This window comes from Olea europaea, chromosome 12, assembly GCF_002742605.1.
Source record: "Olea europaea var. sylvestris chromosome 12, O_europaea_v1, whole genome shotgun sequence".
NCBI lineage: Eukaryota > Viridiplantae > Streptophyta > Magnoliopsida > Lamiales > Oleaceae > Olea > Olea europaea.
Window position 1 is genome coordinate 23,398,029 of NC_036248.1, and position 23,863 is coordinate 23,421,891.

A 23,863-nucleotide genomic window follows, 5' to 3' on the forward strand; every position below is an offset into this window, starting at 1 on the left:
GTTTTCGATGGCTCAAGACTGTGTTGTGTATCGACTGGAGTTCATCTAAATTCTGAATAGGAAAAAAGGCTTTTGATAGATTATGTTAGTCTTGAGATTATTAGAAAATTAGAAATTAACAAAAATACCCACAAATGACAAAACTATTGAATTTTACATATTTGGATGAATTTTCAAAAAATTTCATTTTTTTCATTTTTTTATTTTTATATATTTTTTCACCGGCCCGGTTTTGTTTTAAGCCGCAATTAAATTTCTCAAATCTAAACCAAACTGTTTGGTTTGGTTCAAAACCATTTCGTTGACTGGGTCCATATGGTACCAAATCGAAGGTTTCTAAAATACGATTTTGTTCGATTTTTCGATTTGACGGTTTTTACTTACGGCCCTACTCTCGTTTGTAAAGTCACGTGATCATCTGTTGCTCAATCTTATTTTTTAGATGGAGACGGATAGAGAGACGCAGAGATAAATGTTTCCTGAGAGAGTAGCAGAAAAAAACTGAGAGAACTTTCAAGAACTCCTTCCTTCAACCCACTCAACTATCCTCGACACTTCAGCCTCAAACTGAAGTCTTATAATTTTCCAGTCTTCAGCAAACTCAAATCTGAAAGTTCTTTAATCCCCTCATATTTTTCTGTCTGCCTTTCTTGTCTTGTAGAATGTAAGTCTCACCCCACAAACTTCGCAACCGGCTCCTCAATTTCTTCTTTTATCGCCTTTTTCTTTTTACTCTTTTTTACCTCTCTAACTTTCTATAATTCTATTTGTTGTTGTTGTTTTTTTTTTTTTTTCAAGGAGATCAGAAGGAAATCCTTTAGACCTCAACAACTTACCTGAAGATTACTTTAAAGATGGCAAACAGGTCCTTGAGGACAGCTCTTCATCTTCTGGTACATCACTTCCTCTCGTGTCTTCCAAGCTAAAGATGCAATAAAAGTAAACTTATCCCATCTCTTGACGGTGATTCTGAGTGTCATAACTGATCTCATACACCAGAAAATGCAGAAACGCCTCTTTATACCAAATTAGTTGGTTTTTAAACTTTACAAATAACATAATATTTAAAGGGTGATCTTCATTTTTTATGGCTTGTGCATCTTGGGGAGACTTTTTCATTTTTTGACATTTCTTTCTTAGCTTTTGGACTTGTAAAACAAAACCCTAGACAGAAAAAGAAAAGGCCTGCAAAATTGTACATCAAGTTTAACATTGTTGTGACGTGTTCACTTTTTATAAATTAATTTTAATAATATTTTAAACAATCAATGGCACATATTTTGACACATCTTGAAATGTCAAATTAATGTGCACAAGAAGTGTACAAGAAGTTTAATTCGATTCTTGATTAGGGCAATTAGGGGTGTGGGTTTAGATATAAGATTAGTCTCATTAAAGTTGCTTTAATTGGAATATTATGCAACAGCGTACAGGAAAAACAAAAGCAGTACTATGGATGAAAAGGAAGAGCGTGGGAAGGTCTATGAGTGTAGGTTTTGTTCTATGAAGTTCTGCAAGTCTCAAGCTCTTGGGGGACACATGAACCGCCACCGCCAAGGCAAGTCTTTTTAATCTATTCTATTCACTCGAACTATTTAAAGATTTTCGTAAATTTTCATAAAACAAACAAGCCTTTTACTCCCATGATGAAAAGTGTGATTAAGGGTATTAAATCTTTGAACATGACAAGTGTAAATTTAATTTTTGCAAACTGAGTTCAAAGGCAGACCGAACTCCTCCTAAATTCGTATTATGGTTTTTTAATTATTAATAAAACGTGTAACCATGTTCTTCAAATCAATAAACAAAGGCACAATATGAGTTAGATATAAAATATTTGTTTGACTACCAATGATTTTCTTACTTTGCATGAAGCCTAGTCATGTCAATCTCGTTCACAAATAACTAGTTATATTTGGTTTTTTTATTGAATAATGGTAAGTGTCATTTCATGGTTGACATCTTTGTATATATTTTATTTGGAGTTTAAAAGGTATTGGATGTAAAAATGTGTTTTTCTTAAAACTCTTCAATCATGCACCGTCACATGACACAATGTCAACTAGGATGTCAAAAAAAAAAAGTGCATGTAACATGATTATTCTTTATTTCTTGATAGCTGTTCATTCAGCATGTTTTGATAACTGTTGTCTGTATGTTCCTCAGAGAGGGAGACAGAAACACTGAACTAGGCTCTTCATTTGGTCTTCACTAGTGATTTAGAACCAGGAGCTCATGACCTAGGGTATGTTTCCAGGTATATGCTGTTGCCTTTTTCCCACTTTTTGTTATTTGACCTAGATTTTGTTTTTAAGTTTATCAATATTTCTTCCCATTTGAAAAAAAGATTGTCAATTTTTCAAATTTGTTTCTGTTCATGACTAGTTTGTACTATTTGTAGTGGCCAACCAATTCCACATGGAAACGTCATGGTTGATCCAACAATGTCATTCAGATCAATCTACCCAACAAGAATGGTTCCTGGTTCCTCACCCCTTTTTCCACCACCTCCACAAAGAATGCCACCATCTCCACCACCCGGGCTCCCGCTGCTTCCACCCCAGCCTTACTTGAACACTTCTTTGCAGATAGGCTCCTTCCCTGCACAATGTCCCGGCCAGTTGGTGAATGACTACTTTGTTTCTGGCCATGTCCTCCACGGAAACTCACGGTATTCACACTCTAACTCTGGCTATTCTTCAGCACCACATGATCCTAATTTCACCTGCCTAAGTGCACAAGTTGGACGTGGATTTCCAAATGGTAATGCGAGCTGCAGCCAAGGACAAGATGGAGTTGATGATGTTAGTGACATGTCTCTGCACAATCTGGAGGAAGGATTTAATTGGGGCCGAAGATAGAAAATGACAATATAGCAAGATTTTGTATCTTTTATTGATAAATCAGTTTCAAGATCGACAAATGATTTTTTATTTTTATTTTTTTTCTCTAATTTCTTTGATTTCTCCTTTCGGGTTATCAGCATTTGTTTTCTTTAGTGAGAGTGCAAGTGTTACCTGCTGTGACACGGCACTCTCACTGAAAGAGAAAAGGAATCCGAACAAAACTGACAAATGGGGATATGCAAAGAGAGAAGTTATGATTTTTGTGCAGGTAACTGAGCAGCTTTTCGTGCTCATACATATGCACAGAGGTTGCTCAGTTTGGCATGAAGCAGGGATTGTATACGGTGTCTATTTTTGTTCACGACAAACTGTGAAAATGAACTAAATATGAGAGGGAAGCTAGTGCTGTGAAATTGAACTAGGTATGAGAGGGATGCTAGTGATAGTGGGACAGGGACCTAGATTTTGACAGAATGTACTCAACAACTTTAGGGTTTTTCCGCGTGGGTATTACATATTTTTTTTACAGGAAAATTGTAGCAACGGTGCCAAACTTTTCATTTAATAGCAGATTTGATTCAAAATTTTCATTTGTGACAAACTTTTCAAAAATTCCCTCCTAGAGTCCAAATGGATGGTTTCAATTAGTTTGACTGTTAGTTGACTCCAAAAAAAATTTTAATCAAATTTACAAAGGATAGAATGGTAAATTAACTATTTTCGCATAAAATAATTAAATAACAAAAAAATTTAAAAATTTAAAATAAAACTATCATCTTCTTCCCACCCACCCCCTCTCAGCCACCGCTGCATACCCCTATACCTTAATCAACCACGACACCACCGTCACCTCAATTCAAATTGTGCCTTTCATCATCTTTGCAAACTCCCTTTTCACATTGTGCCTGCATTATCATTGCAAACTCCCTTTTCGACCCAGTCGGAATTGAAGACAACACAATTTCACTTGCCGCCATTGAAACAAAAATCAAAAAATTCCAAAATATTTCAATTATAGCTTTCTGCCACCACCACCATTGCCGATACTAGTGCCTCAACTCCAGCCCCAATGGCGCCTCAAAACCAAGTACCACCACCACCTTAAAATGAACAACTCCCTCAAGCATTCGGAGACAAATCGAACCTTCAACTCCCTTAATCTATCGAACCTTTAAGCCATCGCCACCTCCAGCATTGCCTTTCCTTAAAACCTTCATTCACTAGAACCACCACTTACACCACAACAATAACTAAACCTCAAAATCAAAACAAATTTCAAAATTATTTTCAATTTTCAGATCTGAAGAAAAGAGAGGGAGCGTGCATAAAAAAACACTGACCTTTCTTTTTTATATATGTGCTCTTTTGTAGATGTAAATAACCGTCACACTCTCATTCTCCCTTTTACCTAAAGTCAACATTTGGTCAGGCTGTTGAATTTTAGTCAACTAACAGAGAAACTAATGAAAACCATCCATTTGGACTCCATGTGAGAATTTCTGAAAGATTTGGTACCATCGATGGCACAAATGAAAGGTTTAGGTCAAGTCTGCTATTAAATGAAAGGTTTGATATCGAAGATTTAGGGTGTGTTTGTCACCCATTATTTGAGAAGAATATATTATGGAATAGTGATTGATGTTGAAATGTGTGGTTAAAAAAGAAATTTTTTTTAATTACGTGTAATATTATTTTAATGAAAAATTTGTGGTTAAATATGAGTACTGTACAAAAAATAAAGGGAAAGAATGTGAGAAAATAGATGACAAACAGAGGCTTAATTTTCCATTTTCTATGTATATTCTCTCTTTTAATTGCTCATAGAAATTAAAATCAAGATTTTATTTTAAGTTAAAGTTAACAATTAATTTTAACTATACGTTTACGAGACTCACAACTTTTCCACCGCATTTCATTATATCTATCAAAACATACTAAATATCTAATTTTAATCCCCACCAAATAGCTATTAATAGTGCAAACAAAACAAATAGAGTATTAGGAGGGATATATGTATGTGTCAATGAAAATATAAATTTTAGAAATTAGCGGGTCATATCTTCCATTGAAGTGTCATGAAGATACAGGCCATCTATGACAAAGTGATGTGCTAAACATTTTGTCGGGCATGAATTTGAGGCAATTATCCCCCTTGTTTGATAAAATGCATCTCCCACTTTACCTCTTCCAAGAAATCTTTGTAAAATATCTTTCTACGAGTGATTGATATGACATTTCTACAACAGACGCTTAAAAAGTCAAATTGTTAGTCTACTTTCTAAAGGTCAAACCTAGACTATAGATTGGTCACTTTCAGGAATTAAATGCCAATCAGCCTATGATTGAAAAACTATTGCCTAGGGGAAGGCACTTTGGTCATCAAGATAAGACCACATGTCTCTTGATCGAATGTTCTTATATTATAAAAGTTTACACTTAGTACTATTTGAAAGTAATGCAATTTTATACATTCAATTATAACATTGCTCTATTTCATTTTACATATTGAAACACTACCCCCAGCGCCAGAAAACCTAAGCAGCTCACGTCTCAAGCACGTCCCACAACCAGTACATTAGTTGTCGTTAGCTAACTTGACAGTTAGAGTATAAGGAACTACCTTTCCTACTATCGAAGAAGGTTACATACAAATAACGATTTGTCAAAGTGTTGATAAAAGTGTAAAATATAATATTTTCCCTCTTAATTATTGTATTCATGTGATTATTTGATATCAAAATGCACTAATTATTCTTATGTTTTGATTCAGATTGCATTTTGGTAGAGAAGGTGAAATTTAGAAGATAAGAGCAAAAAATGACCAAAATGGAAGAAAATGAAAGTTTAGGAACCAAGTTGTAAATAATCTAAAGACGAGATGGCCGATGGAATGATGATTCGAGAATGCTAGGGGTCAATTGGGTATAATTAGAAGTCAAAAAAAGTTAAATATGACCATAATATTTTCACAAATCAAATTCCGACCGCATAAAATTTTTCCAAATTCTTAGCCAGAGATCGAAGTCCATTTTTGACCTAGTAAACGTCAAAATTTGGAAAAAGCTACTTCCAGTAAAATTGTAGTCATTTGTGTTAGCTTTCCAGTGTACTTTAAATTACCTTAATCGTACATTACGAGAGAAAGTTATGGTCAAAATACTGAAAGTAGTCGCATAGAATATTCTAGCCGAATATTTAGTTTCCTTATTCAGTTCAACTTCTTTTGGAAACAACTTGGCACACGGTTTTAAGCCCTAGACTGGATAGAACAGCCTCTTTGGACCTCTATAACAATTTTTTCTCATCTTGGGTTAAAGAATTCGATGGAGAACTAAATTCCTAAGTGAAGCTACGAAGGAACTCATTGGATTTGGCGACTTCACATAATTTATTCATGCAAATTGATATTTTTATTGTCAAACACTTCTAGATCTATATTTTCTTTTATGAATTTACTTTGGAATTGATTTAACTCTAATAGATTCTTCATAGATTCAATCATGTTTTTTCTATTGTGGAATTGAACTAATTGTTGAATTTCAATTTCAATAAACTTTATCGGTGGATTATTTACTGCCTTATGCGTTGTTTAGATGGTCGATTCTTAATCTTAGTCCAATAAACATATGCGGGAATGGTTTCTAGGATTACAATTGAAATTCGATTGATCTTCATTGTTAAATCTTCTAATTAGAAAGTTGGGATGAAAACATCTAATTGAGCAAAAAGCCATGAATTATTGATGTTGACGATCCAATCCAATTTAAGGAATTCGGACGCTTCACTAATCTCGCATATTGATAATTAAATCTCATTACAATTGATAAATTATTTTTACATAATTCTCGAAGTCCTGTTTGATATATCCTTTAAACAATTCGTCCATCTTCCTGTGGAATCAACACCCCAAAGCTGTGCTACAATTACCGTGTTATTCTTTGGGCATAATCAAATTTCGGCGCCGTTTCCAGGAAGACGGTACAAATAATCAAAGGATCTTCGATCAAAAAGGTGACTTCATTCATCTTTTACATTTTTTAGTTAGTTTAATTTTATTTATTTTTATTATGTTATTTTTCACGAAATTCCATATATTTTTGGTGCTTTAGGAACAGAGATCGAGACAAGTGGGGATGATTCATTGCAAGGCCACAACCAGTGTTTGAATCTCTTCCTAACCCTCTCTTTGATACTAAATTTATTGGCACACACATCACATCACATAACATAATAACTGATAGTGAATACGAAGAGGCACCAACTAGGACTTTGCATGATTATCTTCACCCCACATGCACATCTACACCAGCATGCATAATATTTCCACCTAATATGCCACATATGGACCTTAAATTGGGAATGATCCAATTTCTTCCCACCTTTCACGATTTTGAAAATGAAAACCCATACATGTATATTAGAGAATTTGAAGAGGTGGTTGTAACTTTTCACAATCAACATGGTACAATGGATGTAATTAGGCTTAACTTTTTCCCGTTCTCTCTTAAAGAAAGAGCAAAAAGCTGGCTATATTTATTGAGACCACGCTTGATTAGAACTTGGGCTGAAATGACTCAAGCATTTTTTGGCAAGTGCTTTTTCCACCATAAAAAATTGCATTGAAAAATCAAATCTCTTCTTTTACTCAAAAGGAGAGTGAAACTTTATATCAAACATGGGAAAGGTACAAAAAATTGCAAGCCCTTTGCCCCCATTACGGTTATGAAAGTTGATGCATTGTGAGTTATTTTTATGAGGGATTATTACCAAGGAAGCATCAATTTTTTGAAATGATGTGTAATGATAAATTTTTGCAAAAAGATCCAGATGAGGCTATAGACTATTTAGATGACTTAGCTGAGAAAGCCCATACCTGGACTAGACCTAATACCACTAAAAGTGCTAATAGGTCACGACCCGCTGGAAACCCAAATAGCATAGGTATTTACCATCTTAGGGAGGAAGATAAACTTAGAGCAACGGTAGAAGCCCTCATTAGAGAACTTGAAAACCTACGTGCTAAGGATTCAAAAACCACTCGATCCGTTTTTCGTGTTGAGTCTTTAGAGCCTTATTTTCTGTATGGAGTGAGTGATCACCTAGCACAGAAGTGTGCTACTTATGCTAAGATGATGGGACTTTATGAGGAGCACTATAATGCTTTAGGCATATATCAAAAGCCCTACACCCCTTACTCCGAGACTTATAACCTAGGGCGGCAGAATCATCCCAATTTTAGCTGGAAGTTTGAGAACGAACAACCTGCCCAATCCAATAGAGCTTACAATGCACCCCATGTCAACCCACATCATCTAGGAATTCATTAGAAGATACTTTACATGCATTTATTGAGGTACAGGGTAAAACAAATAAAAAATTTGAGACTATGATTGGCCAGTTAGTTAAGGAAAATAAAGAGATAAAGAGTCATATGTCTAAGTTTACCAATGCCTTAACTGTAGGGGAGATGGGAAAATTTCCATCACAAGCTCAACCAAACCCAAGGGGACAACATATGGCACAAACCTCGAGCTCAGGAGAAAACAACCTTAAGGAAGTTAATGCTATAACCACTTGATCCATTAAGGTTATTAAACCAACTCCCAAACCTAGGGAAAATGAAAAGGACCCTAACAATTCAAAAGAGAGTAACCCTAGTGAAGAGGTAATGAAAAATCCATCTACAATGCTTTTTCCCCAAGCTCTCAAGTCTACCTCAAAATCTGTCGGCCAACATAGTAAAATCCTAGAGCATCTAAAACAAGTAAAAATCAACCTACATTTTCTACATGCGATCTCCTAGGTTCCACATATGCTAAAGTCCTAAAAGACTTGTGCACTGTGAAGAGAAAATACCATGTCAAGAAACTGCTTTCTTGACTAAACATGTCAGTGTTGTGATTGAGCAAAAGATCCCACCAAAGTATAAGGACTCTGGTTGTCCTACTATTTGTTACACTATCGGGAACCATGAGATTTCACAATCTCTTCTTGATCGAAGGGCTAGTGTCAACATCATACCGTATGATATTTACTTGTCGTTAGGACTAGGAGAGATGAAACCCATGTCAGTAAGCCTAAGATTGGCCGATCGATCTACTATTAAGCTTAGGGGAGTAGTTGAGGATGTGTTGGTACAAGTTGACAAATTTTACTACCTTGTTTACTTCTTGATTTTGGACCTAAAAGATGAAGTGAATGTTAACTCCAAAATTCTCACAATTTTAGTAGACCTTTTCTTGTCACAGCCAATGCTCATATCAATTGTAGGAATAGTCTGATGATACTATCATTTGGAAACATGACCCTGGACGTCAACATCTTTCATATCATGAAACAGTCTGATGAGGTTGAGGAGGAAGCACATGTGTTTATTTACCCTGACCCTTTAAATTCTGAAATTCTCGTAAGGTATGATAATGGGGAATATGCTGATATTTGTGCTACTTTTGATTATTTTCAGGATTATGGGACACCATCGGTGACTACTTTCAATGAGTGTGGTGCAATGCAAGGAAGATTGACAATGCTCTGGCTAGATAGGTCTAAAAAAGCAAACATTGGGTCGAGCCAACGACAATAAATAAAGACGTTGCTGGGGAGGCAACTCAAGGGGAGTTCTTTTCCCTTCTTTTATCTTATTTTTGCATTTGTTATGTTTATTTGCATCATATGCATTATTCACTGTATTGTATTTTACTTCTATTTTCGCATCACCTTTTCCATTGAGAACTTTTAGGCTTCTCTTACTTCAGCTTATGTTGAGTCACTTCGATATTCATGTGACTTCTTTCCTTACCTTTATTTAGCAGAAATATTTTTGCATCGAAGACAATGCAATATTTAGTTGGGGGAGAGTTTCACATGAATTTTGTTGTGAATCGCATTACTTCATGGAATTTTGGCTTTGATTTTGTTGATTGGTCTAAATTTTTTTAAGTCCCTAATTTGCTACATGTTCATGCTTTTGAATGACAAGACATGCCACTGGGAGTTAATGTTGTTTATGAAAGTTTAGATGTTGAGACACTTGCTTGATCATTTTATGCACACAAGCCTTGTGGTAAGATAGTGGTTTAACACATGTAGTTAGATGAGTCTCTTGCTAAAGTTTTTTTATGAGAGCATTTGTGAGGATTGAGGGCCATATATACTAAAATGGTAATAAGCATTCAATGATTTTGTGAATTGGAAATTTCTTCCAAGAATAACATTATCTGGTCTGTGGTAAGACGGTGAATTATTCTTGAGAAATCATAGCAGTCAATTTAGGATTGAATTTGAGCCTTCAGATTAGTTTTTGTCTTTTCATAATTATAATCCCCTAGTAGTCACTCTGAGCCAATACACATATAATCGTTTCTTTTCATGCGCCTATGTTATCTATACCTCTTCACATGGGAATAAAGTTTATAAACATACATTTTTCAAACCTTTGTGCTTTTAAGATAGTAGGTATTGAATGTCATTTGAGAAGAAAAGCAGCGAAGAAAAGTGATAAGAGTTGATAAGCGCTAAGATAAAGTGATGAATCTTAAAAGAAGAAGAAGGAGAAATTAAAAAAAGTGCGAAAAGTTGATGAAAAAGAAAAGAAAGTGAATTGCTGTTGGGAATTGAAAGGTTGAGGAATGCATTGATGTAAATGATTGATATGCTGAAATACTTTTTGAGATGCCTAGCTAGACACTTGGAAGTCCATAAATTATTGCTGCCCTATTTTTCATGTAACCCAACTTAACCCTTTTCACACTCTTTGTATAGGCTGTTTTGATCCTAAGTATAGTTATGGTAAGCAGTGGATGAATTCTCATTTGTGAGTATGCCTATCATAAGATCAATGTTTGTTTGTTACTTATTTAAAAATATTTAAGCCTCCAATTTATGAGTGTATACCCTTTATCACACTAAAAATTTTGATACCCGTGAGTTATGGGATTGAACCTTCAACTTGAGACATACTTATTGTTGCATGTATTAGAGTTGGCGGTAAGATGGTTATGGCTTGACACACACTCACACATTTTGCATGTATTTTCGATATCTTGTTGATCATAACATTGTTAATTTCTTGTGGTGTTGAGTTTAAAAAAGGACACGGCATGTGATTAAATTGATACTTAATAATTTCACTTGTATCACAGTCTAATCATTCGTTTACTTGTTCTGCATTGAATTGCTAGGGACTAGCAATAAGCAAGTTGGGGGGTGTGATAAGAGTATGAAATATAATATTTCTCTCTCTTAATTATTGCATTCATATGATTATTTGATACCAAAATGCACTTGATATACTTATGCTTTGATTCAGGTTGCATTTTGATAGAAAATGTGAAATTTAAAATAAAAGAGCGAAAAAGATCAAAATGGAATAAAGTGAAAGTTTAGGGACCAAGTTGCAAATAATCTAAAGGGAGACGGGCAATGGAATGATGATTTGAGAATGCTAGGGTCAATTGGGTACAATTAGAAGTCAAAGAAGTTAAATATGATCATAATATCTTCACAAATCAAATATCAATCGCATAAGAATTTTCCAAATTCTTAGCTAGAGATTGGAGTCCACTTTTGACCCAGTAAACGTCAGAATTTGAAAAAGCTATTCCTAGTAAAAATGTAGCTCTTTGTGTTAGTTTTTCAACACACTTTGAATTGCCTTAATTGGACATCAGGAAAGAATGTTATGGTCAAAATACTGAAAGCAGTCGCATAGAATATTCTAGCCGAAAATTTAGTTTCCTTATTTGGTTTAATCTCTTTTGGAAACAACTTGACACATGGTTTTAAGCCCTAGACTAGACAGAACATGCCTCTTTGGACCTCCATAAAGTGTATAGAAGCTAGGCTATGTGAATGTGAGTGGAGTCGAAATTTGTCGGCCATTTTACTCCTACAAAAATTGATGTCAACAAATCAAGTCAGTGTAGCAAAGTAAACTATTAATCATGAACATCCCCATGGAAAAAGAACTTATCAAAATGTGCTTCAACTGGTCCCTTGAAGAAATGTTTTGTTCTTGAACAAAGGACAATTGGAAGTTTCAAAGAAAAGAGAATCAAAGTGTTCCAAGGTACTTTAGATGCTTGTATTCCTTGAAAAATGAGTATTTGAAGATAAAAATCAGTTCAACAGATCATCTCTTTGAATATAAGGGGCATCTACTCACAATGAGTGCTAGTGACGAAGATGTATATCAAAAAGGCCAATAGATGTCTATGAAGATGTCCTTTGGACCATATTACACATCATCAACCTTATCACCATTCTCGCTGAATTGGAAAGGTTGCTGCATGCCTTACCAGAGAGGTAGCAGAAATGGCTGCCAACATAAGGAGCATCAAATAGCAAAATGCCCTCATACAACAGTTCCTCCTCCAAATGCAAGAACGGATATGTTATCAAATGCCCAAAAATGTCTCAACTTTGTCCTTCAACTAGTAAGACGAAGAAGAGTTTGAAAGTGATAGAGTTCAATCAAACAAGCATAGGAGAAATGTTAACCCATTGAAAGGAAGGTATAAGTAGATGTATTAATTAACTACATATCTGACCAACTCGTAAATGACTCGTTCAATAGTGAAGATAACTTTTCTCCTGAATATGAATGAGAGCAAAGACATCAAAGGTCCAGCATTTTCGATAGGATTAGCCTAGAGGTGCCTAGAAAAAGACCAATAACCATCTCCCATGGTAAAGCCTCACGAACAAATGTGAAGGATCCAAAGTGATCCGTTGCCAAGAAATAAATGAAAGAGAAGGTTAGTAGAGTCTTCAAAAAAACAAGCGCGGACCTCCCAACCTCCTAACTATCAAGTTGGCGAGGAAGATTTTGATGGACTATGCAGGTTTAATAAGCTTGATAACAATGATAAAAACCTCCCATACTTCCAGAAGCTACAACAAGCCATTTTGTACCTCTCACGATCCCATGCATGAGAGGAGAGGTGATCCAAAAGAGAACCTTAACACTTACAAGACTCACATAAGTTTCAGGGATACCTCACTAACCCTAAAGTACAGTGCAATCCACATAATTCTTAGTGGAGTGGTTAAGAAGTGGCACTATAGAATCTAACCAAGGAGTATCAGGAGTGGGCCTGACCTTAAAAAGGTATTCTTGAACCTATTCTTATCCAAAAGGATGGAGAAGTCCCCATTCAACACCTCCAAGATATGAGGAAACCAGCTGATGCAACTCTAAAAATTACCCAGCCCATTTCACCTACGAGATGACTTACAATGAAAAAGCCACCGACAGAGAAACCCTCTCTGCTTTAAAGAGAGGCCTCAACATGAATATCCTCTTTTAGAAGGACGTTCGAAAAAAAATCTCATCGCTTATGATGAATTGATGGAAATTATAAGGGGTGAGTTCGCTATAGGAAGGATGAGGATAGTGAAAGACTCAGCAATGGGCAATGAAAAAGAAGGGACCCCAATGGACATGGACGACACACTTATGCATGAGATAGACAAAATCTTCAAAGGTCCTTATTTTTGGGATGAGCCCCCAAATAAACAAATGAATTATATTAGCAAGGTAAAGGATCTTCCAATGGCTAGCTACATAGTTAATAACCAGCCTCATGAGGCTAGGAATATTTAGTCAATCACCTTCACCCAAGAAGATGTGGCGAGTCTACACCATCCCTATTCTGACACCTCTGTGGTGGCATACAATGGGCTGAAGCGTATGCTAGTAGAAAATAGAAATTCAGTTAACAACTTTTTGGGGCTACTTATGACAAGATGCTAGTGGATCATGAGCTGATCTCAATGACCTCCTCATTATATGGATTCACTAGTAATAGAATCATCTCAAAATGAAAAAAATTACTTTTACAGTAGAGATGGAGACACCTACTCAAATGGCCTACAACTACATAGAATACCTCGTAGTGGACAATAGGTCTGCTAACCATGGAGAATTAAGAAGACTTACCTTAAAAAACTATGGTCGACAACTCCATAATTCATCTATGCATGAAGTTCTATATGAAATGTGGAATTGCAACAGTCAGAGGTGATTAGATGAGGGCCAAGGAATGTTACCAGAATTCTTTAATGAAGGTTGAACCTTATGATGTTAATATGTTATTACTTGACCTAGAAATGCTTGATGTCCCTAATGAAGAAGCTATGTATGATGAGTTGGATCCCTGTGCTACTGAGTCTAACTCACAAACAACTCTAGTGGAATATCAGGAGAGCTTCCTTGTAGACCATCAAGAACCTACCAAATTACTACAAATGGGAAGGGATCTACCACTACAAGCAAAGGAGAAGCTTAAGGGCTTCTTATACAAGAACTTGGATGTATTTGCTTGGATGTATGAAGACATTGTTGGCATTGATCCAAAAGTGAGTTGTCACCATCTTAAAATTGATCCCAAGTTTGCCCGTATAAATAAAAGTCGAGAGCCCTCAACCTCGAGAGATATGAAACCCTAGAAAAAGAGGTTGAAAAGCATATAACCAATAGCTTCGCAAGAGAATCCTTATATCTGAGGTAGATATCTAACCTAGTCCTTTTGAAGAAGCACAATGGAAAGTGAAGGGTCTTCATAGACTTCTCCAATCTCAACCAAGCGAGCCTAAAGGAAAGCTTTCCTCTTTCTAGGATAGATTAACTTGTAAATGTCACTACGGGACATGAATTGTTAAGCTTCATAGACGGCCCTTTTAGGCTACAATCAAATCTCCATGTACCTTCGGATAAGGAAAACATGTTTTTCATCATTCATAAAAACCTTTATTGTTACAAGGTAATGCCTTCGGATTGAAAAATACTAGCACTCTCAAAGGCTTATCAACGAGATATTTGCTGACCCCATTGGTAAAACTATAAGGTATATATAGGCAACATACTAGTAAAAAGCCTCAGACCAAAGAACCATGTTAAGCATCTAGATGCTACTTTGCAAATTGAAAGAGGTACACGTTGAGGTTACCCTTTAAGTACGCATTTGCTATCATCTCCGAAAAATTCGTAGGCTACATGGTCAACTAAAGAGGTATTAATGCCAACCCTGAAATGATCAAAGCTTTGATAGAGATGAGGTCCCATAAAAAAATCTAAGGAAATATAGAGCCTCATCAGGCGAGTGGCAGTCTTAAGTCGCTTTGTCTCAAACCCATCGATAAATGCCTTCTTTTTTTTTTTTCAAAATTCTCAATGGAGAGAATGTTAGGAATTTACTTGTGAGCACATCGAAAATTAAAATAAATTTCAATCCCGACCAATGATTTACTTTGTGTTTAGATAAAAATTATGATAGAAATTATATATTTGTTGAATTCTACAAAGTCATTTGCTTTTCTTGAACTCCAACACTCACGATTTGCAATTCACAGTAATCCAATTGTCCAGCTTCCAATGGAAATTCACACGAGGAACAAAATTGAGAGAACTATGATTTTTTCTTTTCTTGTACATAAAAGAATATGATTTTTCTCTTTCTACAGTTTTCAAAACCTAGCAACTTATTTTTATAAGCCCAAACAGACTTGGCCCATCTTTTAAACTTAACTTAGTCGAGTATTTAATTAATCCAATTAATTAAATCTGGTCCATGAATTAGTTAATCCAATAAATTAATTCGGGCTTATTAATAAGTAACCCAATTAATTAATTATCCAACACTTGTCAATTAATTTGTTGATAAATCTCAGTCTTCTAGTTGTCCTTTTGTGTGTGACCCATTAGGCTCTAATCACCATGCCTAATGATATGAATTATTATTTTGATTTGATCAAAATTGATATATTAAAATACCTTTTTTAATTTATCACTAATTCACATTTATCATTCCAGATTTACATCGAGCAATGCGTCAAGGCAACACACGTGACGAAAAATATCACGTAGTATGACAAAATAAAATTGTTTCTTTACCGTAAAACTACAATCCCTTTGTCAATATGATTCGATCAATTACGAGATATGGATATGTTTCAATCTCAATTATCAATCATATCTTTCATTCCACTATTAAATTAATATAAGTTGAAAATTCTTTTTCGACTTATGAGTATACTTTGGCTAAGAATTTCGTTATCAACTTAACTGAATAAAATGTAGATCATAATTTCTTACTCTTTAAGAGTAAGAATCTTCTATTGCTATTCACAACCTTCATATAATTCTTAACATACCCGAACGATACTGTATTAACGACCCTTAGTAGAGCAACATCTAAGATCACCAAAGTATGATCGTCCTCATATAAGGCACTATGATAACCTCAAGTCATATAACCAATTTCACTATCGAACGTTAGAGATTAACTACTCATACTCAGATAGTTATCCATGTGGAATCTCTCAATAAGTCTCCAATATTTTGTTCTATAACAAAATATCTACATGCTCATTTGAGTGTCTCCATATTTTAGCTTGTAAGATTAGTTACTTACTTCACAAGTAAGAAATGCCACAAGTGATGGCCTATTCGTAATAACGATATCTGTATCTCGTTATTTCTTATAACCACGGATGATTTAAAATTCAATCACATGTAATTTGTATTTCACATCACAACTCTTTGCAATTAATAAATTACTAAAATTTGAATCTACAAACTCTGTTATTTAATTTAATTGAATATTAATTAAATAATAGATTTGTAATAAAATTGCATCAGTTATATATTAAAAGTGCTTATGTCAAAATTGATTAGACCTAGAGTATAACACTTACAGAGAAGAAGTTTTAATGAATAGAGGAGTGTGAATAAGCTTTCTAGGAGTTGAGGAAACACCTTGGACAGGCCTCCTCATATCCAAAGCAAAGGTTGATGAGTTCTTAATTCTACATTTGGCCATATCTAAAGAGACCATTATCTTAGTTCTTATAAGAGAAGAAAATAACCACCAACTGTCCATCTACTATATGAGCAAAACCCTCCAACAAGCAGAGGCCTGCTACCTAAACATGGAAAAATTAGTCATCTCTATCGTCACCGCTTTAAGAGAATTGATGCCATACTTCTAAGCCCATAGCTTATATGCGCTAACAAACTTTTCACTCAAATAGGTGTTTTAGAAAGCAGACACTTTTCAAAGGTTAATAAAATACGCTGTAGAAGTAAGTGAGTTTGACTTTGTCTTCAAGTCAAGAACCTCTATCAAAGGTCAAGCCATTGCAAACTTTGTGGTAGAATTCACCTTCGTCTTTAAAAAGAGGAGACAATGGAGCTCGTTGAGCCATCTACTTGGAGTCTCTTTGTTGATGGCTCCTTTGGAGAGGAAGGCTTCGAAGCCAAAGTGGTCTTGGTAAGCTAAAAAAGCCACATACTTAATTGTGTGGTGAGATTTGAATTCAAAGCCTCCAACAATGTTGCTAAATATGAGCCCTCCTAGCTTGTCTCACATTGACCAAGGAAATAAAAGTAAAGAGACTACCTTTAACTAGTGATTCCCAATTGATAGTAAGATAAGTCAATAACAACTTCATAAGAGACAAAGAGCATGACGACATACCTCAAATAGATTATGGATTTTCTTCTATCTTGTGAAAAGTTTGAGTTGGGACAGCAGTAAGGATTCTGAACTGCTCAAGATAGTGCCAATTGAACACACTCCTGACCATCCGTAACCAAAGGAGAAGAAGTGATGGAGGTTGAAGGTACCTCATCAGGGATGCAATTAATCATAGCCTTCCTTAAGGACCAGGTCTCGCCTGGAAACAAGAATGAAGCCCACAACTTAGAAGAAAAGTTGTACATTTCATTCTCCATGATGATGTGCTATGTAAAGGAGGCTTCTGCTCATCATTCCTTTGATGTATAAAATGAGAGCAGGCTACATACATCCTCTGGGTAATTCACGAAGGTTTATGTGACAATCACACTAGAAGACTTGAACTTACACAAAAAGAGCTTAGGTAAAGGATACTACTGGCCTAACTTAAAAGAAATGTACATCAATTTGTGCAAAAGTGTGACAAGTTCCAACGCTTATCAAATGTACAGAGGCAACCATCCCAAGAGCTCATAGTTCTTTATAGCCTTTGGCCATTTGTCATATGGGTGATTGACCTCATATATCTCCTACCAGAAAGAAGAGGTAATGAGAGCTATGCCATTGTTGCCATTGATTACTTCACAAACAATATCACAGAAGCCAACACTCCCAAATTTCTATGGAAGAACATCATATGTCAATTTGGCATTTTTCACTCAATCGTATCAGACAATAGATGATAATTTGACTACAAAAAGGTTAGAAAACTATGTAAAGAGTTTAGAATCAAGAAGCACTTCTCAAACTTTATCATCAAGAAAACGATCAAGTTAAAGTCAGCAACAAAAGATCAAGTATACCCTAAAAAAAAGATTGATGCCTCTAAGAAACATAAGTTGACAAGATCTCCCAAGTGTTGGGGGCTATTCAAACCATAAGACAAATTGCCGCAGGCAAAAACCCTTACTTTATGGTCTGTGGAGTTGAAGCTATGGGTACGTTAGATGTAAGACTACATCACCTTGTCACTTACACTTTAATGAGATCTCTAATGACAAGCTGAAGGGATGTGAACTGAACTTTCTTGAAGAAATGATAAATGATTCACAAACTAAGATCATCTCTTATCGTAAAAGATGACGTTATACTATAATGCTAAAGTAAAGAAGAGGTCATTTTGCATAGGCGGTCTTGTATTGAGAAAGATCTTTCTCTCTTTAAAAAATTGAAAAAAAAATAGGTATAGACACATTTGACCATCTTGTACCTATGAAGATGAAACCTTCTATGGATGAACTATCCACAATTGAAGAAGCTTTTGGAATGAATGAACTATCAACCATGCAAGGAAGTTTATTTTATCACTTTGATAGTATAGGTTCGAAGTATCCTAAAGGTGGTTCACCTTGAAACCTATGAGGCATACCTTATATTACTTGCATGAATGAACCATCCACTATGTAAGAATCTTTTGACATGGCTGGGCCATCCCATGCAAGGAAGTGTTTATTAAAAGCTAAGGAATTAACATTCATTTTGAGGCATGAACACAATATTAAATTTTATTACAGTGACTAAGGCTTCAACATTTGGTTAAAAAATTTCAAAGTTTTTTTTTGCAAGGTCCGATAAGACATGATTCATCTGACTTAACCTATTCAAGGTGTAACACTCTTACACTATCTAAACCATCAATACTTGGTTAAATTTGCAAGTTTTATTTTCATATTCTGAAGTGAAATTATTAATCTGAGCTGGTACAATAAAAAGTAGGTTAGTTTATTAATTTAGAGGAGATGTGTTCTTCATTGTGGCGAAGTGATAACGTTCAAAAATGTCAAAGTAAAAATACATACAGTAAAGAAAAGGTTTTAGCACAGCAAATAAAAATTCTACTTAATATAAAAGAAGATTACAAAAAAAGAAGCTTAAGCCTTTATAAAGCAGAAATTAAACGGCAAGGGTCGAAAATGACCATATCTTCTACAAATACTAATGCTCTATTCCCTACCAATTCTTTATTTTGGGTCGCCTCGACCTTCGTTACTTCTTCTTTAAGAGCCTCATCAGCAGACGCCTGGACACTAGGGCTTCTCATATTGGCCCACCAAACTCTTCTTCTAGAAGAGTGATATCAAGTTTAAGGTGGACCTCCTTCAGTCGAGCTATTACCTCTGGGCGCTCCACGAAGCCTAGTAGTTAGCAAAGTCGTTGTACTCGTTAGTTTTATAAAAATTGCAAATGTAATTTTGAATCGCAATGCTCGCAATTGTTTGAACCTCTACCTTGAGGAATTTGATCTCTTCTATCTACTGCGTCTCGACAATCTACATCAGTTATGGCTTTTCTTTATGGTAGACTTAAGGGCCTCAGCAGTGAGGTGCTGGTGTTCGTTTGACTGGTTGACCCCTTTTGTCAAAGAAGCCACTTGAAACTCAACATTTTGAAGTTCTCTTCTTAAGTGACTCGCTTTGATCTTTGTCTCCTAAAGTTTAATCTTCCCCTCCTTTCTTTTTTCTCCTTCCCCTTCGCTTTCTCACCTCCTCCTAGAGCACTATAAAGGCCTCCAACATTTATGCTTAATTCTTTGTTTCTTAGCTCTTCCTCGAGCCATGCAAGCATTGTTAGCCTACAACAGATCCTAAGCTTCGTACAAGGTAACATGATCTTGCCACCACTCAATCCAATACTTGTTATTGATAATGGCGATAGGCAATCTCATGTGGTAATATTTATGGTACTGTTGCTATGATCTCCTTAGAGCTGCTCCCTATCTATTTTTTAGAACGAGATCAATAAGCTGGCTTTTTATATTCGGAGGGTGAAAGTGAAATTAAATTAGATTTTTCTTGAGGAGCCATAGAACGGGGAGGAGACGACCACTTCTTTTTTTATTTTGATCCTAGAAGAGATCTAGCCAGCAGGTGGATATGCATTAATGGCCACTATTGCTCATCCTCTTTAGCTAGAGACAGTTGTTGCTTGCCTTGAACAATTGTTCACTCTGCTTTTTGTAGGGAACAAAAGTGGTTTTCAAAGTGAGCACCTCAACAACACTTTTTCTGATGGTGGAAAAGTCATGCTTCAGAGGCCTTTTCTTCGAAAACCTTTTTAACAAAAGGGCTAAATGTTAGTACGTCTAGGAATTGAATAGATTTACAAGTGATTAGTTCTGAAGTTTACCTTTAGAAGCCATTAATATGTTGTTTATGGAGTGAACATTTTTTCTCAATTAGCTCAGAATAGCTGGAGTACCTATTCATCAACGGATAAATGATAAAGATGTTTTCTCGTTCATCTTTAGATATCTTGCACCAAGGTAATGAGTTTGTAAACAAAGAAAATTTGTTAAGTATGAATAAAAAACAACTAAAATTAGTTCGACAGATCAAAACTCACTAATAGTGGATTATGAGGTAGTAGGGTTAGAGGCCATATCTAGTCTCTTTTCATGGTGTCCCAATGTTCAGAAATACAAAATCAATATTTCTTCCACCTCTTAATAGAAGTTCACAAGTCGAGTACGAAGGAGAAGTAGCCTTCCATAAGGTCAAGTAATACCAACCTTTGATCTTATCACCTTCTCCAGTCACTTTTGGGAATTAGATAGAGTAGAATATGCTAAAGGGCATGTCTCCACCCAAATTGGTCTCAATCAAAGAATCTAAGACCCTACCATCTGGTTAATAAATTGAGGCTCAACTGGGTCAGTGCTAAGCCATATGACCTAAGGACTAGGCCAAACAGGGGATAGAACGGTAGTCTTAGCCCATTTTCAAAATTACATTGCTCACTAATATGAACCCAGGTGTCGAATAACAGGTCCTCTCGTATGGCTAAAGGACTATGACGCCAATGTTGTCAGGCATTCTATAGGTCTCCCTTATTTTCTGAAGTTTGGTAAAGGTCATGTTAGATGAGTAATTTGAGGCCTCTTATAGCACAAATGTATCTACTGGCTCTTCAGGTCATTTCCAAATGTTCTCACCGAACTTGATTGTCTAGCAATCCATCGGATGTCAGGGTATTGGGTTCCCTAACTGAAGAGGCACTAAGGCCATACTACTCCCACTCTCCTCAACAAAATCAGTACTCCTTCATCCAGACATTCATACTTCATTAAAAAGAAAAAAAAAGAGGGATAAATTAATGAATATGAAAGGTTTACCTGATAGTAAGACCTTGTTAGGGAATTATTCACTCGAAATGATTGGTGTCATAGAAAATTGCAAATAAATCACCAGATAAATCAAACTTGCAGAGTGATCATCATTCCTTTGATGTATAAAATGAGAGCAGGCTACATACATCCTCTGGGTAATTCACGAAGGTTTATGTGACAATCACACTAGAAGACTTGAACTTACACAAAAAGAGCTCAGGTAAAGGATACTATTGGCCTAACTTAAAAGAAATGTACATCAATTTGTGCAAAAGTGTGACAAGTTCCAACGCTTATCAAATGTACAGAGGCAACCATCCCAAGAGCTCATAGTTCTTTATAGCCTTTGGCCATTTGTCATATGGGTGATTGACCTCATATATCTCCTACCAGAAAGAAGAGGTAATGCGAGCTATGCCATTGTTGCCATTGATTACTTCACAAACAATATCACAGAAGCCAACACTCCCAAGTTTCTATGGAAGAACATCATATGTCAATTTGGCATTTTTCACTCAATCGTATCAGACAATAGATGATAATTTGACTACAAAAAGGTTAGAAGACTATGTAAAGAGCTTAGAATCAAGAAGCACTTCTCAAACTTTACCATCAAGAAAACGATCAAGTTAAAGTCAGCAACAAAAGATCAAGTATACCCTAAAAAAAAGATTGATGCCTCTAAGAAACATAAGTTGACAAGATCTCCCAAGTGTTGTGGGCTATTCATACCATAAGACAAATTGCCGCAGGCAAAAACCCTTACTTTATGGTCTGTGGAGTTGAAGCTATGGGTACGTTAGATGTAAGACTACATCACCTTGTCACTTACACTTTAATGAGATCTCTAATGACAAGCTGAAGGGATGTGAACTGAACTTTCTTGAAGAAATGATAAATGATTCACAAACTAAGATCATCTCTTATCGTAAAAGATGACGTTATACTATAATGCTAAAGTAAAGAAGAGGTCATTTTGCATAGGCGGTCTTGTATTGAGAAAGATCTTTCTCTCTTTAAAAAATTGAAAAAAAAATAGGTATAGACACATTTGACCATCTTGTACCTATGAAGATGAAACCTTCTATGGATGAACTATCCACAATTGAAGAAGCTTTTGGAATGAATGAACTATCAACCATGCAAGGAAGTTTATTTTATCACTTTGATAGTATAGGTTCGAAGTATCCTAAAGGTGGTTCACCTTGAAACCTATGAGGCATACCTTATATTACTTGCATGAATGAACCATCCACTATGTAAGAATCTTTTGACATGGCTGGGCCATCCCATGCAAGGAAGTGTTTATTAAAAGCTAAGGAATTAACATTCATTTTGAGGCATGAACACAATATTAAATTTTATTACAGTGACTAAGGCTTCAACATTTGGTTAAAAAATTTCAAAGTTTTTTTTTGCAAGGTCCGATAAGACATGATTCATCTGACTTAACCTATTCAAGGTGTAACACTCTTACACTATCTAAACCATCAATACTTGGTTAAATTTGCAAGTTTTATTTTCATATTCTGAAGTGAAATTATTAATCTGAGCTGGTACAATAAAAAGTAGGTTAGTTTATTAATTTAGAGGAGATGTGTTCTTCATTGTGGCGAAGTGATAACGTTCAAAAATGTCAAAGTAAAAATACATACAGTAAAGAAAAGGTTTTAGCACAGCAAATAAAAATTCTACTTAATATAAAAGAAGATTACAAAAAAAGAAGCTTAAGCCTTTATAAAGCAGAAATTAAACGGCAAGGGTCGAAAATGACCATATCTTCTACAAATACTAATGCTCTATTCCCTACCAATTCTTTATTTTGGGTCGCCTCGACCTTCGTTACTTCTTCTTTAAGAGCCTCATCAGCAGACGCCTGGACACTAGGGCTTCTCATATTGGCCCACCAAACTCTTCTTCTAGAAGAGTGATATCAAGTTTAAGGTGGACCTCCTTCAGTCGAGCTATTACCTCTGGGCGCTCCACGAAGCCTAGTAGTTAGCAAAGTCGTTGTACTCGAAACAAATAAGGTTTCAGATGAGGTGGTACATTTTATATGCATGTATAATCGCGTGACCTTGAACCAACGTAACAGTTTGCCATCATTAGCAATTATGACCTAGGCGATGCTTGTCTTAGAAGAAGGAAATACCTCAGGTGGTTTTCTTGAAAACACGCATCAACTTTCAAACTATTGGCACAAAATTAAAAAAATCTCATTAGCTCAGAGGCTAAAGTCGTTGCTGCACTAACATTCGAACTTTCGTAGCTACTATCTTTTATAGCCTCGTCCTCAAGCAAGGACCTCACATCTACTTTATAGTTTTCATCAAGCTACCATCTTTCAAAGCCTCATCCTCGAACAAGGACCTCACATCTGTATCACAACTTTCATC

At 35.6% G+C, this 23,863-nt stretch overlaps 1 protein-coding gene across 4 annotated transcripts; it reads left to right on the forward strand.

Moving 5' to 3' along the window:
• The first annotated feature begins 474 nt into the window (after window positions 1-474).
• On the forward strand, window positions 475-2,947 carry LOC111407044 (zinc finger protein JAGGED-like). Of its 4 annotated transcripts, none has more exons than XM_023036382.1 (5): window positions 475-664; window positions 799-893; window positions 1,427-1,558; window positions 2,167-2,257; window positions 2,402-2,947. In XM_023036382.1, coding segments are annotated over exons 1-4 (255 nt in total). In that variant the 5' UTR covers window positions 475-662; the 3' UTR covers window positions 2,193-2,257; window positions 2,402-2,947. The 4 variants fall into 4 exon arrangements, with proteins under 4 accessions (XP_022892150.1, XP_022892151.1, XP_022892149.1 ...); XM_023036383.1 differs by having other exon boundaries at window positions 2,167-2,245; XM_023036381.1 differs by lacking the exons at window positions 475-664; window positions 799-893; window positions 1,427-1,558 and having other exon boundaries at window positions 2,165-2,245.
• The last annotated feature ends 20,916 nt before the right edge of the window (window positions 2,948-23,863 follow it).

What these genes read in the sequence shown, in the direction of transcription:
- LOC111407044 (XM_023036381.1), top strand. Translation starts at nt 2,430, where the DNA reads ATGGTTGATCCAACAATGTCATTCAGATCAATCTACCCAACAAGAATG.